Source organism: Lepisma saccharinum, chromosome 29, assembly GCF_977018435.1.
Source record: "Lepisma saccharinum chromosome 29, izLepSacc3.1, whole genome shotgun sequence".
Taxonomy (NCBI): domain Eukaryota; kingdom Metazoa; phylum Arthropoda; class Insecta; order Zygentoma; family Lepismatidae; genus Lepisma; species Lepisma saccharinum.
The window spans coordinates 39341653-39358076 of record NC_139257.1 but is presented as its reverse complement, the minus strand read 5'-3'; the positions used below and the strand labels follow the sequence as shown (position 1 = coordinate 39358076).

The following is a 16424-nucleotide window of genomic DNA, read 5'->3' as shown; positions in this document are numbered from 1 at the left end:
CTTTGAATTGCATCTGTTACCATAGTGTTTATTTTGTAAACAATAAAATTAAGTGTTACATAATACAGTAGACTTGCGATTATCCGAGCTAATTGGGACCGAGATTACCTCGGATAATATGGAGATATTGTGCTAATAGGTCGTAAATGACGAAACAACACTTAAAACTGTATAGTAATTATTTATTACTAGTACAACATAAATGAGAAGATTACTTTTTCAGCTTAGAATAGGCCTACACAGACTTAAACACCACCGTAACAATTGGATACACCGACAAAGTAACGAACACGTGCACCACGGACGGTGGCTTGACTCCATAAACAAACAGAGGGGTGCGTTATGAAGCGTGATGTTTTCCAACCACATCCTCGGTTAATCGTGAGTCTACTGTATACAGTGTGTCCAGCTTAAAAGTACAATAGAAGAAAATCTTATAAGTTTTAAGTTTATTAAGATATTCCGTAGACTTTTCTTCTACTTATACAGCAACTCAAAACGTTTTTTTTACGTATCTAGTACACCTCAATATGAGCACCATTAGTTGCTCTACAGATGCCCAACCTGTATTCAAGCTCCGCCCATATGTTGTTCAGCATTACTGGAGTCACATTTTGGATTGCAGCACAAATACGTTGTCGTAGATCAGGAAGGTCACGAACTCGTGTCTGGTACACTTGTGACTTTACTTCTCTTGAATTTTTCGTTGGGGTTTTGTAATGTCTGGGGATCTAGGAGGCCAAGGGATACAAGGGGAACATCTCACAATCCAGTTCAGTTCACGCACGCGCGCACACCAACAAGTGCTGACGTTTTGCAAGCACGGGAAAAAAAATCAAAAACATTTTGAGATTACCTTTCAAACTACGTAAGGCTTAAGGTGCTCTTGGTTAAATATTACACGTAATGATTTTTTTTTTTATTATTGTACTTTTAAGCCAGACACGCTGTACTAGGGTGACCAACTGTAACTTTCGGCCATGAATTTAAGGGAGATTTCCAACTTTCAGCATTTGCACATTTTTATTTGTGAAATGTTTATGAAATGGATAATATTAAACAAAAGAATTAATATACATTTTATGTAATATGCAGTTTAAAATGGAGAATACAAATTTACGTTTCATAGTCCTAACTCATACGTATGTGTCCCCTGCTGCTGCAGAACTAAGAATCAATCAACTATTGTGAGATATTGCGTCACTTCCACGCCAGAATTTAAATGCGCAATATCTTGCAGCTGACTTGGAAGTTTTGTATGGCTCGCCGAACTCTGAATGAGTTGAAATGTTGTGATCTTTGTTGTTAATGAGATATACGGGAGTCGGGAGCATCCAAAAAATTAGCTCTAATGTTGGAAATCCCAGGAAATACAGGATAGTTGGTCACTCTATAATTGTCTTAGGGATCGATGGAGACTTCAGATTTTGCATAGCTTCCAGGATGATTAGTCTGCAGAAGTGTCTTATGGCATTTTCACAGACTCTGGGAATGATCCAATCATCTGAAGTATTGACCATTATTGGTAAATAAAATCCAATCAATACTTTCCGATACGTATACGAGGCTTGTCCGGAAAGTAAAGATACAAACACATTTGCACGTTAGGGGAAAAATGTGTACCAAAGTTGGCAACACTGGCAGTAACCATGATCCATACGACGAGGATTGGGAGTGAGTCGTCAGTGCTGCGCTGAGTCTTGTGCGAGGAACATGCGTTGGAAATGGCAGCGGCGATACTGAATCCTGCCAAGTGCGAAGTGCACGCCGTGATCAGGTTTTTGCAGGCACAAGGCAAGCGTCCATCGGAGATCCACCGAGAAATTGTGACTGTGTAAGGGAATGTAATTAATCATCAAAATGTGACAACATGGTGCCGTGCCTTCGCATAAGGTCAACGTGATGTTCATGATGAAGAGAGAAGGGGGAGACCATCCTTGATGACTGACGACCTTTGCAATCATATTGAAGCAGAGGTGCATGCGAATAGCCGGGTGACAATTCAAGAATTGTGTGTGATGTTTCCTGACAGTTTGAAAACCACTATTCATGAAGTTGTGAGTGGGTTAGGGTACAGACAGTTGTGTGCACTCTGGGACCCAAAACATTTGACTGATGAACACAAAACCAAATGACTGGGATATGTACTGGACTTTCTTACTCGCTACGCAGAAGAGGGAGATGCATTCCTGGACTCCATTGTGACAGGTGATGAAACATGGGTGTTCCACCATACGCCTGAATCCAAACAGCAGTCACTGCAGTGGCGGCATACCCATTCTCCAAAAGCCAAAAAATTTGAAACGTCAATTTCAACCCACAAGCTGATGGCAACCGTTTTCTGGGATCGCCGCTGCATCCTGCTGGTGGAATTCATGCTGCATGGAAGAACGATTAATGCTGAAACCTACTGCCAGACTTTGAAACATTTTCGACGTGCAATTCAAAACAAACGAAGAGGCATGTTGTCACGTGGAATCCGCTTTATTCACGACAATGCCCGCCCCCATGCAGCGAATGTCACCAAGGATCTGCTTACACAGTTTCAATGGGAGGTCCTTCACCATCCGCCATACAGCCCCGACCTTGCACCCAGCCTGTTCCTGTACCTCAAGAAAAATCTTGGTGGAAAACACTTTACCGACGATGATGTAGTCAGGGAAGAAGTCACAACTTGGTTCCAGATGCAGGCGGCAGATTTCTACGATTCAGGGATACAAAAACTTGTTCCACGTCTGAACAATGTTTGGACAATGGTTGCACTTATGTGGAGAAATAGCCTCTGTATCAATGTATCAAGTGTAACTTTAGTTGCGAGCAATACATTTATTTTATATCTTATTTTTGGTTTGTATCTTTACTTTCTGGACAAGCCTCGTACATCAATATTGTATTGACAAGCAGCACAAGCCTACATTCGATTGGTGGACTTCTCAAGTGTCGTGCAACATGTATCAAGCCAAATAATAGTTAAACACAGCGTAAGTAACCTGATCAGCCAATTTAGCCATGAGATATGTCAATTGATCATAAGTGACGTACCGATCTCTGAAACTAGTAGATGTAAAGATTTAAAATTGTGTGCAAATGAAGTTCTAGAGAATGTTTGTTGAATGCAGTGTAATTCATTTTGATCTGTCTATGAAGATCAAACAAGTGAAAGTCACTAATCGAATGCTGTAATATCTCCGAAATAATGGGAGGTATAAATATGAGACTTGCTGGCCTCAAAGAAGTGAACCTTCTACATGATGTGATATCAATATTCTAATTTTATTTTGTCTGTTTTAATGTACATGTTGGACAGAAACATCTACCTAGTACTAACCTAATGTAATTTGAAGGATCTTGTTGTAATTTTCTATTTGTGTATGGCATACAAACCATAGATATCTAGCCTGGAATATCTGATGATAAAATTAAGCTTCAAACTTGTAATTTGGGTATCAAAAGAAATGTAAAATATCAGCTTAACTCTATTGGGTGATTCCCTCGCTAGAGGCCCCAAACTTTTGTCTATAAAACTGCTATTTACTTAAAGTTTCTTGAAATTTTGTATGCACATACCTTGAACAATATAAAAGAGAATCTAATCCCTCGCAATAGGTTTGGACTCTTTAGGTGACCTTCATTTATTTTGTTCCGTGACAATTCATCTCGGTAGTGTTGGCTCAAATCTATAGGGATTACAATGTACGCAATCGAAGAGCGTGTGTTCCTCATTCTAGCAAACTGGTTCATTTAAAGCATGTCAAAGGACATTTCAGACTAAATTTCGTGGGAGACGTGTACCTTCAAAGTGTTGTATCCAGAAATTGTTAAGAAAGTTAGAGACAACGGGAAGTCTTGTCACACAGCATTCAGGAGGCCGGGAAATGTCTGAAGAGACAAAACAGGATGTAAAGGAGCGATGACTGGCATCAACATCGGAATCACTGTGAAGACTTTCCCAAGAAACTAATCTCCCATATTCCATGTGTCAAAAATCTGCAAAAAAATCAAAACTATCACACAATCGCAGCCCTGAAAGAAGCTATACGTCAAGAGATTGAATCCATTACCGACGCCACTTTAAGAAAAGTATTCCAGAATTTGGAGAGACGTGTACAAGAGTTCTTGCATGTGGAAAGGGACCATTTTCACCATTGGATATGAGCAGATCCTGTTTTACAATCTCCAAAGTATGTGCATACAAATTTTCAATACAAACTTCAAGTAAATGGCAGTTTTATAGACAAAATTTTGGTGCCTCAAGCGAAGGAATCGCCCTGTAGTATGTTCCCGATTTGCCCATTCATTTATCTTTTCAAGTCAACAGTCAAGCCATTCAATATCTGCCAATTGCATGGTAACTATTTTGGATACAGAGATACAATATCCTAAACTGAAAGCAGTGACGTGCCCAAGGAGGGGTTGGGGGGGTCATAATCCCCACTTTTAGCCCAGTATTCCAAAAAAAAAATAATGTCAAAGGCAGGGAAAGATTGCAATATAAGGGTTGACTACTAAAAAATATATAATCAACCCCTCCCTTTTAAAAATCCTGGACAGGTCACTGGCTGAAAGATATGTCATATGCTGGTATGGTGGGATATTTAATATCTTGAGGAATCTTTCCATCTATCTGCCAATAGGAGCCAAAAATTTACAACAATCAACACTACGGTGTTACTTATCTGTAACAAATAAAAGTAGGAGTATATTTTGCAGGAATTATGTTAAGTAAAAATTGTATTGTTGTTATTATTTTTACGCTATCTCAGTTTGGCTTTTTAGGAGTCAAAGATAAAAATTTGTGAATTAAATTGTGTTCAAACATTATTTAATTTTGTATAAACTAATCCTCATTATTAGTTTAAAAAATGTATAACCAAAAAACTGAAGGATGTAGGAGACAGATGTGAAAGTTTTCAGACATGTACGTTGTTCTATGCTATTGCTGCTGTGTGAATATAACAGCATGTGAATCTTATATCATGTTGTACAGCTACAGTGCATCAGTTACCAAAACGTTTCTGTTCATCTCTTAATATATTGAAATTTGAAGAAACGTAGAGTAAGTAGTTGATGAAAAAGGAACATGATTACTTTTCGACAAAATTTGCAGATTTCAGTTCAAGGGTGGCAGCTGAAAAATGAAACATTCAGTAATCAAATTTACTAGACACAATGCGACAACAGTGATGTGGAAGGCATTTGAGCATTGAGAACAGAGTACTGCTCCAAGCTGTACAACAGAATCCAATCCCTAGCACTCACAGAATGTGTGTGGAGTTCCATGGTTCACTAACTTGCACCAGATTAGCATTTGGGGCACACTACCTCAAGCAGTTGCCCATAAAATGATGTACCAGCAAGTTCAAGGGAAGGTAACACTTTTCAATCAACTGTTACAAAATCCAAATTGGATTGTAACTGGACGTGACTTCATCTGTGGTGTGGGTTTTGGGATGCAAAAGGGGGTGGTGGATTATTTGCAGGTCTTTACTATGCAGACTGAATTATAAAATTATGTGCAGCAATCAAAGAGAAACAATGTGGAAAGTTGATGTGGGAAGTGCTCATTTGTCATGACAATGCTCCAAGCTAAATGGCGTGTGTTGCAATGGCTGCAGACTTTGAATTGCTTGAACAACCTACATATTCATCAGATCTGGCACTGATTGACTGTAGACTGTTCCCAAAACTGAAGGAACATTTACGTGGATAGAGACTCAGATGGCTGGTTAGACAACCATCTTTCCAGGAAGCGTCAGAAATGTTGAAGCATCATTGGGACATCTGCATCAAACTTGAAGGGGATCATGTTGAAATATGAGTTAAAAATATTGTACATTTTCCATACAGACATGGGGCAGGGGTGAAGCAGAGGGTTCAACCATCGTAGGCCTAGGGTAGCAACCCCCACTTTACCAGGTGTTTGACTCCCCCTTCCTACACACACACACGCACACTCACTCACTCTCACTCTCACTCTCTCTCTCTCTCTCTCTCTCTCTCTCTCTCTCTCTCTCTCTCTCTCTCTCTCTCTCTCTCACTCACTCACTCACTGTCTCTCTCTCACTCATTCTCTCGCGCTCTCACTCACTCTCTCTCTCTCTCATTCTCACTCACTCTCTCTCTCACACTCACACTCTCTCCTCTTCTGTCTCTCTCTCTCTCTCTCTCTCTCTCTCTCTCTCTCTCTCTCTCTCTCTCTCTCTCTCTCTCTCTCTCTCGCTCTCTTACACACATACACACATACACACAATGGTCCAGACTAAGTCATGGAATAAGATTGAAGTTTTGCTACTCCCAGCCTACAGCCCTGACCTGCCACTTAACACATATTTCACCTTTCACAGTCGCTGGTTTACATGCTGCAAGCACTATGCTTCATTTCTGTGGAGGAGTTCAGGAAGTTTTTGACATCCAAGATGGCTAAGCATTGTTGTTACATAATCAACAATTGACAGAGAGATAGGCCAAGATCATAGCTAGTGATGGTACTTTCTTCCAAAACTGGCCATTTTTTTTCTTTTGCCTTAATAACTGTTTGGTTTTTAGTGTTGAGAGAGCTTTTCTGTGGTTTTTAGTGTTGAGAGAGCTTTTCTGTCACCATAATGCTGATGTTCTGAGTAGTACATCGCAACATGTTGTGGGGTTTGTTTTTCTCATATTTGTTGCTGACTGTGCAATTTTGTATGATTACTGAAGAAACAAATACAGTAGAAACTCGATTTTATGTTTTTCAGGAGACCAAGCTGAAAAAATTAAGATGCGGGAAAATGTAGGTATATAACATTTTGCTATGTTGGGAACATCAAGATTGAATGTATACTGTGGGAAAATGTAAAATAGGAGGTAAAGGTAATATTTTTTCACTTGCTATAAATTGTGTTAAAATAAAAGTTTGAAAACTATGTGCATATCATTGTTGGCGATGGGTAATGCTTAGAAATTTAATGCATCCTGCGATTCAGGTGTCAGATTTATGTACGTCTAGGTGTGAAATTGCAGTGTGATAGTGTGACAGTATAGTATGATTCTAATGGATCTTTTTCTTTCTCTCTGTAGCGAAAGTGAAGACTATGAAGATAACCTGCTGGAAGGTCGGTACCGGGGTTAAGGAAACTCACCCCCTTATCTCGGACCTTCTCGTTATAATTTGTCATCCGAAACAAAAGAAGAAAAAACGAATTTAACTGTAGATGATGAAGCTTACAATGTGTTCAGTTGGGGTAGCAACTGCTTTATAGACTGGTTTGAGAGTTTTTTTTAATGAAAATAATTTGTTCCTATTGCTTTTTATACTTTTTTTGCCAGTTTTTCATTGTAGATTCAGTCTCATTTACGCATTTTCCTTCTACTCTGTAAGTAGGTTGTGCCCCATGATTTTTTTTATGCGTGTGTATTATTATATTATTAATTTTAAGTGTAAGCAGTTGTCTGAGTAACTAGTCTTCCTACAAAACAAAGCATCAGTTTTGAAGGCCCATTTCAATTATAATAATAAACTTTACCAAGAGATGGAGCCACATGATATAATACAGTTCCCGAACAATAATGTCTGCGATACAATGAGACAACAATGAGGATAGACTGAGGCTTTTGCGATTGTAATATACTGAAAGTGTTCTTTTTTTGTCTAGTAGTCATATCTTTCGGTTTGAGTTTGTTCAATTAATTTAATGAAGGCAACAGTCTATCCTTAAATTGTCATCGATTTTACGGTGCCTTCTTGTGTAATTTTTAATGTTTTTTCATCCTGAATGGTTGATGAAAATGTTTTCAATACAATTGTTACTGCCATTTGATTCTGGTCCCCCTGGTTGAAGCAAACAGGTGCTATACGTGACGAGTTGTGTGCCATAATTACCATTATATGATTGTAAGCCGGCATGTCTCGGTTGAATTTTTTATGTACTGCCAGTTTCAACCTCATGAAGATCTCATTTTGAGGGGTCATATTATGTTTTTATTGTCCTATGCAGCATTCCTTCTGCACATGTTTTAGACACCACAACGTTTCAACAAAACACTAATTTCGTGTTACTGCCAAGAAGCTCTTTAGTGCAATTTTTATCCCCTCCGAATGGATAGCGTTAATAATTATTATATATTCATTTGATGTGTGGTGCTATTACAGTAGCTTTTTACTGCCTTTGCCGAATTTTCATTTTTTTCACATTAAATTGTTAATTTTGTAACAATTCTCTTTTATATGCCATTTTGTTCATATGTTTCTCTTAGTTTCAAAAAGTGGCAGTTGTAAATGGTTGTCTTGATGATCGTAACCTAAATGTAATAAATGTCTTTGTCCTCTTTTGTTTTATCTCCGTTTTACTCTTAACCGTAACAATTTTGATAGATGTTGTAATATTTTTAGCTATTCATTTGTAAGTAGTACTTTGTGAAGGAAATATTAATCTGAAAAAGAAAATTAAAGGGAAGAACATTCTGTTACCATTGTGTGTCTTTCCATCAACTTTTGAGTTATTTTCTGTAAATTTTAAAATGAACTGATGGAAAAAATAAATTAAAAGAGACAATAAAGTGATCATGTGTAATATATATTGTTTTTTTTTCCTGCAGCATATTGAAGCTATGCCATATTAATCAAGGTCATGGACGTCCACAGGATATTTTCCAGGGGGGGGGCAAACAAGGCACATTTTCCCCAATAATAGTATTGTTCCCTCAAAAAACATTGCTTAAATTTGAATTTATCATATTCATACAATAATTAATACATATTGTTGTGGCTGAAATGAAATTATATGTCAAAAATATATAATTTTTGGTTAACTTTCATTTTCCAAGGGGGGGGAGGCTATGGCACCCCCTTGCCCCCCTTTTGGATGCCCATGATCAAGGTCATACTTTTTTATTGGCCAACCACTGGTCAGAGAGAAGAGCAGCAGTTCTTTAATATTTGCATCTTTCCACAATAAGTAAAATACACTATCTACCAAAAAGTAATTGGGCACCTGTACAAAATTGTTGTTTGGTGGTGCGAACCCTGTTAGAACCTCGTGGAACCACCTCTTGGTACTATAACAGCAGCCACCTGTCAGGCATGCTCTCGACTAGTTTGTGGAAGAAGTCCATGGGAATAAGTCGCCATTCCTCTTCCAATATCTCACTCAGTTGGACAATGGAATTTTGCCGCATCTCCCGAGACCTAACCTGCCGGTCCAATGCATCCCAAAGGTGTTCTATGGGATTGAGATCAAGACTGTGCAGGCCAGACCAATGGGTGAACATTGTTGTTGGCACATAGGCGCCGACTCCATGGGGCTTGGGGGGGCTCGAGCCCCCCAATGTTAACGATGTGGGGGCAGAGCCCCCCAAATAATTTTGCTTAAGAGGATCTAATGTATTATTTTGCTTCTCTTGTAAAGTTTACTCGGAATTGTGCCACATGAACTTAACTTAAAATGCACATTTGAAATGTTCTAGACTAGACCGTCACCTTTGGGGGGGCTGAGACCGCTAAACCATCAACTTTGTGGGGGGGGCTATGACTTTGATTTGATTTGAGTTGCTGTTTTAAGTCCACTTTATGCACAGTAAGGCTAATCGGGACTGGACCTACAGTTCAAAGTGGGATCCGAACCACTTGTGCCTCGACCGGGTATCGAACCCGGGACCCCTTGATTACAAGGCAATGACGCTACCACTGCGCCATGGGGGGCTATGACCAGAGACAGCAAAACACATGACTTATTACTATATACTAAGTATGTAATTATGAGTATTGTTAAAATTTTTACTAAAAAGAGTTTCAAAAGACGATGTGCATGAACTGGGAAAGTGGTTGGGACATTCAGGCTACAAATGGCTCTCACATGACATTCAGAACAAGATCATTGATATATTAGGGAGATCTGTTTTGCGCTCTGTGGTAACAGATATTAAAAGTCGGGAATATTTTGCTATTATGGTTGACGAAACGTGTGACATATCCATCCGTTGAAAATTAATATACTGCATTCGAACTGTGAATAAAAATTTTGATATTTTTGAAGAATTCATGGGCTATTACGAGATTCCGAACACTGAGGCCAAAACTTAAAAAAGGGAGAGAGTGAGTCATTCATTAATTTATTTCAGTGATCAGAGCCCCCCCCCAATAATTTTGACAAGTCGGCGCCCCTGTGTTGGCATACCACTGCATAGTAGCTTCCGAAACATGGCACCTAGCTTTGTCATCCTGGAAGTAACAGGGGTCCATTTCATTGTCTACTATTGAACAGTATGCCTGTGAGTTAATTGTGCCACGAACAACCACCAGTGGTCTCACAACGTAGTAATAGAAACAACACCACACCATTACTTCACCGTCACAAATTTCCTGGTAGGCACTATACACTCTGGTAGAAGCCTTTCCCCGGGTAGCCGCCACACCCATACACGTCCATCAGACCGAAACATTGTGAATCTCGACTCATCACTCCACAGAACCGCTTTTCACTGCTCCAGTGTCCAGTTGAGACGGTCCAAACACCACTTGAGATACTGCACTTTATTCGCTTTGGTGATATGCGCCTTATGTGCCGCTGCTCTTCCGGAATATCCAAGTTGGTGGGCCTCTGTTCGCAATGTTCCAATATAAACTGACGCCCCTGTTGCTGCTGTAAAGTCCTGTCTGATGGTAGCCATCGGCTGTGTCCTGTTTTTAACAATTTCACGTTTTAGGGTTCTCCGATTTCTGTTAGTCAGTTTTTTTGGATGCCCGGAAAGTTCACCATTGTCACAATGTCCACGCACCTTCCACTTACGAATCACAAATGCTATTGTTGATTTGGACCTGTTTAACTTTGCGGCTATGGGCCTGCTAGACAGCCCACTGAGGTGGCAGCCCACAATTATGCCCTTATCATTTCTGATAGCTCTGCACTACGCGCCATCACTTTCACAAGTGGTTCTCTTGCTCAAGGAACAACATGAAGGCCACACAAATCAAATTAGATACAAAATGATTCAAATTAGTTACTAAATTAACCACCATCATAGGTGCCCAATTACTTTTTGGTAGATAGTGTATAAAATAGTACATATAAGTGATTCTGTTAACGATATAAAACATGTTTAGAATTAGAATTAGAAATTCTTTATTCATGAGGAAGTTCAGCCTGTGTCTGCTCTACCACTTAACCTGCAAAATCTAGTACAATAAAACAAACAAAATACAATTACTACTATAACATAAGAATTCCATAACATTTTCACTTCTAAATATTTCAGTAATTAACACACTAAAAAGATAAAAACAATTTTGCTCATACACACACATCAAAGTAATTAAGAATTATAATTAATGAATTATAATTATGCATTCAGTAATTAACACTCTAGAAAGACAAAGCTTAAATGGATAAAATAGGAGGGTTGGAAATAGGAACCTCATGATATGTGATATGCATAATATTAAGCAGAGGCGTCTCCTGAACACATGCGGTGCATGCGTCAATTGTGGTGGAAAGGACAGCGTTCTCACCGATCGTTTGAGATATGTATTTTAGGACATGAAATCAAGTAAAATGAACACACTTTGTTGCACCTTTTGGAACCTTTTCGTGAGATTAACAAATTTGTCCACTTTTAACCACCTTGTTGATGATTCAGAGCCTTTCTTCCTCCTTTTCTTTAATGTTTTGTAAAAAAAAAAAAATAGGCAGAAAAGTAAATGATTTTCATTCTTCTTGAGCAGCTACATAAAATCCTAATCTAATCAGAGGCATCTCGTGAATGCAAGCGGTGAATGCTGCGCATGTGTCAATTGTGGAAAAAGGATAGCTTGCTCTGCGACGACATTCATGAGCATTTCTACATTCTAATTTCTTCATATAGGAGAAGTATTTATTTTACACGAGAGTGCTGAACTAAGCTTATATTACATTTCTTGGATCTGAAGTGAAAGAAAGTAATAATTATATTCCCACAATTGATGCATGCGTCACTTCAGATCCATGAAATGTAATATAAGCTTAGTTGAGCACTCTCGTGTAAAATAAATACTTCTCCTATATGAAGAAATTACAATGTAGAAATGCTCATGAATGTCATCGTAGAGCAAGCTGTCCTTTTTCCCACAATTGATGCATGCGCAGCATGCACTGCATGTGTTCATGAGACGCCTCTGGCATAAAGTGAAATTACAAACAAACTTTACCAAGGACTATCTTCAATATACACATCTAACGTAAGTCGTGATCATCGAGAATAAACCAGGAGGTAAGATAACATTCAGTAATACAGAAGGAGGCCGCTCTCGTCGTCGTTTCCGCGATACCTCGAGTCTCACTGTCCTTTTTTGTGTCCTGTGTCTTTCACCCCTGCTTCCAGGGGTCAATCACCTCGCATCTGGTGAGGCGGAAGGAGTTCCTTCTCCCCCCATTAGGTGGCAGCAAAAGTCAGCGGCTTTCGCCACACCACAGTGGCTGTCGCTACAGAAGAAATTAGAATGTAGAAATGCTCATGAATGTAGTCGCAGAGCAAGCTGTCCTTTTTCCCACAATTTACGCATGCTTTCAGGAGACCCCTCCAAAATAGGGAGATACGTGTTTGCATTTTGATCACTGCTCGAAGTAGAAATTCCTAGTTGAGGGGGGGGGGGGGTTGCTTATGAGACTCAACATGAAGGCATTGAAGAAAGTGGGGATGCTTATCCTAGCTGGGGGATGCTTTGCTCAAATTTTATTAACCAGGGAAGCGGGATGCACCATCTGTACATTCGTACCACTTGAATCACTAGTTTTCATGAATTATGAGGCTGCATATGCTAGAGTTGCATTAAGAGACATAAAAATATTCTCGCCTGCAAATAATTGGACTAAATATAGTACATAGTAATACATTATTATTAACCTCACAAAAACATACACACGAGAGACAAAATTGGTATTAAATTAGCTTTTGTAGTCTTACGGAGTGGAGGTTTTGCTGTTTACATGTTGAATATTAAAAATGGGTGTCGGTTAATAGAATAACATAATTTGCTCCAAGCAGGGAGGTGGGGCCAAAATATGTTCTTGCTGAGGTCTCTTTCCAAATTATATCAAGATCTCTTGTCTTTAAATTCCCACGTTTTTGTGCAAAGTATGGAGGAGTATTTGACTTGGTGCACCCTGTATATCAATTGTTATTTCCTGTCACTTCCATTGTTTGATCAGCTGGCCTCTGTAGCAGAGTGGTTAGCACAGCGTGCTATGATGCCAGGGTTCCCAGGTTTGAATCCTAATCTGGATATGGGTTTTCTTTGCGAATTTCCCTTCATCAATTTAATCACTCATCTTCATCTTCGTGGTTAGCCAAAAGTGGAAGAAAATCGAACTAAAATCAGGGTGTCAACCAATCTGGAAAACCGGGAAATTCAGGAAAAGTCTGAAATTTACTGTTTCTGTAAATTCAGGGAAATTTACTCTTTCTGGGAATGCAGGAAGAGAGGAAAATTTACTGTGTTTCTGGAAATTCAGGAATAGTCGGTGAAATTTACTGTGTTTCTGGAAATTCAGGAAGAGTCAGGGAAATTCGTTGTGTTTGTGGAAATTCAGGAAGAGACAGAGAAATTTACTGTTTTTCTGGAAAAAATCAGTTTCTGTAGCTGTGCACTAAAAGTAAGTTTTCAAAAACAAAGTAAAAATGGACAAGGAAGAAAGTTATTAAAACTTATTAAAAACTTATTCTGGACAAACCCAATTTTAATTTGATCTACTCATTATTACTGATAGTTACAATAGAATTTGTATATTAAATTCTCATGTTTTGAAATATTTTCATGTAGAAGTTAGTGGTTATGGGAATTTTCCTCTTTTCTTTTGCAATTTTGGGTTGTGTTTGATAGATATTAGGATTAATACAGATGATATTACTAAATTTTACTGTAATTATGCAGTATTTATGTTATGATCGTTTTTATTAAAATGTTTGTTAACCATTTCTTTATCATTCTCTCTCTCTCTCTCTCTCTCTCTCTCTCTCTCTCTCTCTCTCTCTCTCTCTCTCTCTCTCTCTCTCTCTCTGGGAGGAAGAGGTCCATCTCCCCCCTCCCCTGGGGGAGAGGGGATTAAGGAGAGAGAAAGGGAGGGAGAGAGAGAGAGAGATCCTTTCTCTTCTCTTCTTCTTCTCCTCTTCTTTCCTCTCTCTCTCTTCTTTCTTTCTTTCTCTCCTTCTTTCTTTCCTTCTTTCTTTCTCCATCTTTCCTTTTTCTCTTTCTCTCTCTCTCTCTCGCATCCCAGGAGAGAGGAAGAGGGCGAGAGAGAGATTGGTGGTCCCGGGTTTCTTGGAGAGAGAAAAAGAGAGAGATATCTCTCTCTTCTTCTTCTTCTGCTCCTTCTTCTCCTCCCTCCTTGGCCCCTCACATTCTCTCTTTCTCTCTCTTTTCCCCTTTCTTTCTTCTCTCCTTCTTTCCTTCTTCCTCTCTTTCTCTCTCGATCCCTTCCTCTTCCTCTTCTCTGCTTTCCTTTTTCTTGTTTGAAGGAAGGAAAGAGAAAAAAGAAAAGATAGAGAGAGAGAGAGAAGGAAAGAAAGAAACTCTCTCTCTCCCTCTCCCTCCCTCCCCCCCATAAGTCAATACATGCCTGATGTTTTATAAAAGCTCATCCTTGATACTGGAAAATTTTGGTTCTTGATATGGAAAAGCTGGACAAGTCGGGGAATTTTGATTTTTTGAAATTGTACACACCCTAAAAATAAACCTAATCAATCAAGTAAAGCATTGTTTCATCACTGGAAATTAAGTAGTAACCATGAAATTGTGCCAAATAACTGCGAACAATACAATACAGGATGAAAAAGTCTGTAATCAAGGGATCCTAGATTTATTTATATATTTCGTCCATGAATCACATTGTTTACATTTACGTGCAGTGAAAAGGAACATGTCAATTTATATTTTAAAGTATCATAGATATATTTCAATATAATAGTATAATGAAATACAATATATGTACACATGAAATATAGTAAAATACAATGATATAGTCATGCTTAGATATTCATCGACTGAGTAAAAGCAATGTTCCAGTAAATATTTGTATAGTTCTCTCTTAAAAGCTTTGCAGGTTTCAATTGTTTTTGTGTGTTTAGTAGGTTGTTATACAAGAGAGTCCCTGTGTATCTAGGCCCTTATTCAGTCCCTGGTGGACAGTCACTTATCTAGAAATATATTTCAGGGGGAGGGGATTTGAACCAAGTATTTCAGAACTAATAATAATAATATAAATGTTTAAATTAAATATTAATTAAAATGCGTATATTTATTAATAAATTTTCATGTTTTAATTAATATTAATTTAAACATTTATATTATTATAAAAATACAATATTAATAAATTAGAATTTCCAGTAAAATACAGGAACATTTTCCTGTGCCACGTGGACGTTTGCGGGGGGCCAGTCCCCCCCCCCCCACCTAAAGACGTCCCTGAATGTTACATGTAAGAATAGATATATAACAGCATGTATAGCTAGCTTCCGTCCATTTAAGATAGCCAAGCCAAAATTTGTATAAAAATAAGGAAATTAATGCCAAATAGATAAAGAATTTAGCCTTCCAAGTTCCAAGAAAATAAATAACCATCGATTATCGTAAAAATGCTAAACAAATATATTTTCATTATTTTATTTTATAAAAACAAAACTGTGACAAACTTGTGACTTAAAAATGTGATTTTTTTGAGACCCTGTAGCATTAAAATGGATCCTCTAATGAGCAAAAAGTAGTTTACCTCCGTGTAGGAGGACATCACGTGGGTGGGTGTGTGTGTGTGTGTGTGTATTGTTACCCTGCCCCCAAGTCAGAGCAACAGTGTTTTCTTCTTGTAATATTGCATTGTTATGTTGATTAATTAGGTAATTACGTGTATAAAAATATGTATGTGTGATTAGTGTAACTCAATTATTTTTTAGTTTTATATATTCCCCTTATTTATAATTACATTAGGTACACACAGGAGATATACTCGTAGAATTTTTCAGCCAAGAATGCAAGCTCGACCAGGTCTCGAACCTGGGTTTGACATATCATGCCATTCATTCCCAGATAGCACGTAAGTTAACTGCAAGTTAAATCGAATGTCAATTTAACTTGCAGTTAACTTAGTGCTATCTGGATTGCTTACGATTCATTCTACGAGTACACCTCCTGTGTGTGTAATTTAATAAAAAAAGGAATAACATCTCTACGCTGGGAGGATCCAGGCAACGTCGACATTTACAGTATTTCAAAGGCAACAAATCCCGTTGTATCACTATCTTGTCTGATGTAATTTTTTGAGATTTAGAGGCTTCCAACCTCCCAAAATTAGAGTTTTGGCCAGATAAATTACATAAAAGAATGTTCGGATAGGGCTTGTGTATATAAACAATTTATGTTAATGAAATGAGAAAAAAATTTGGTATCACTGTTGCTTGACAAGGTAATTTATCCCCGATTTCAA

At 38.3% G+C, this 16424-nt stretch overlaps 1 protein-coding gene across 19 annotated transcripts in view; it reads left to right on the top strand.

Annotated features, from left to right (window-relative positions):
• Positions 1-8543, top strand: part of trol (terribly reduced optic lobes) — a 1072318-nt gene extending 1063775 nt beyond the window's left edge. For all 19 annotated transcript variants that reach the window (XM_083114888.1, XM_083114893.1, XM_083114886.1 and 16 more), the window contains one exon: positions 7057-8543. Coding sequence is in view for 1 of the 19 variants with exons in the window: in XM_083114882.1 (XP_082971008.1) it covers positions 7057-7108 (52 nt within the window). In the remaining 18 variants the exon portion in view is untranslated. The remainder of the gene's footprint in view (positions 1-7056) is intronic.
• Positions 8544-16424: the final 7881 nt, after the last annotated feature.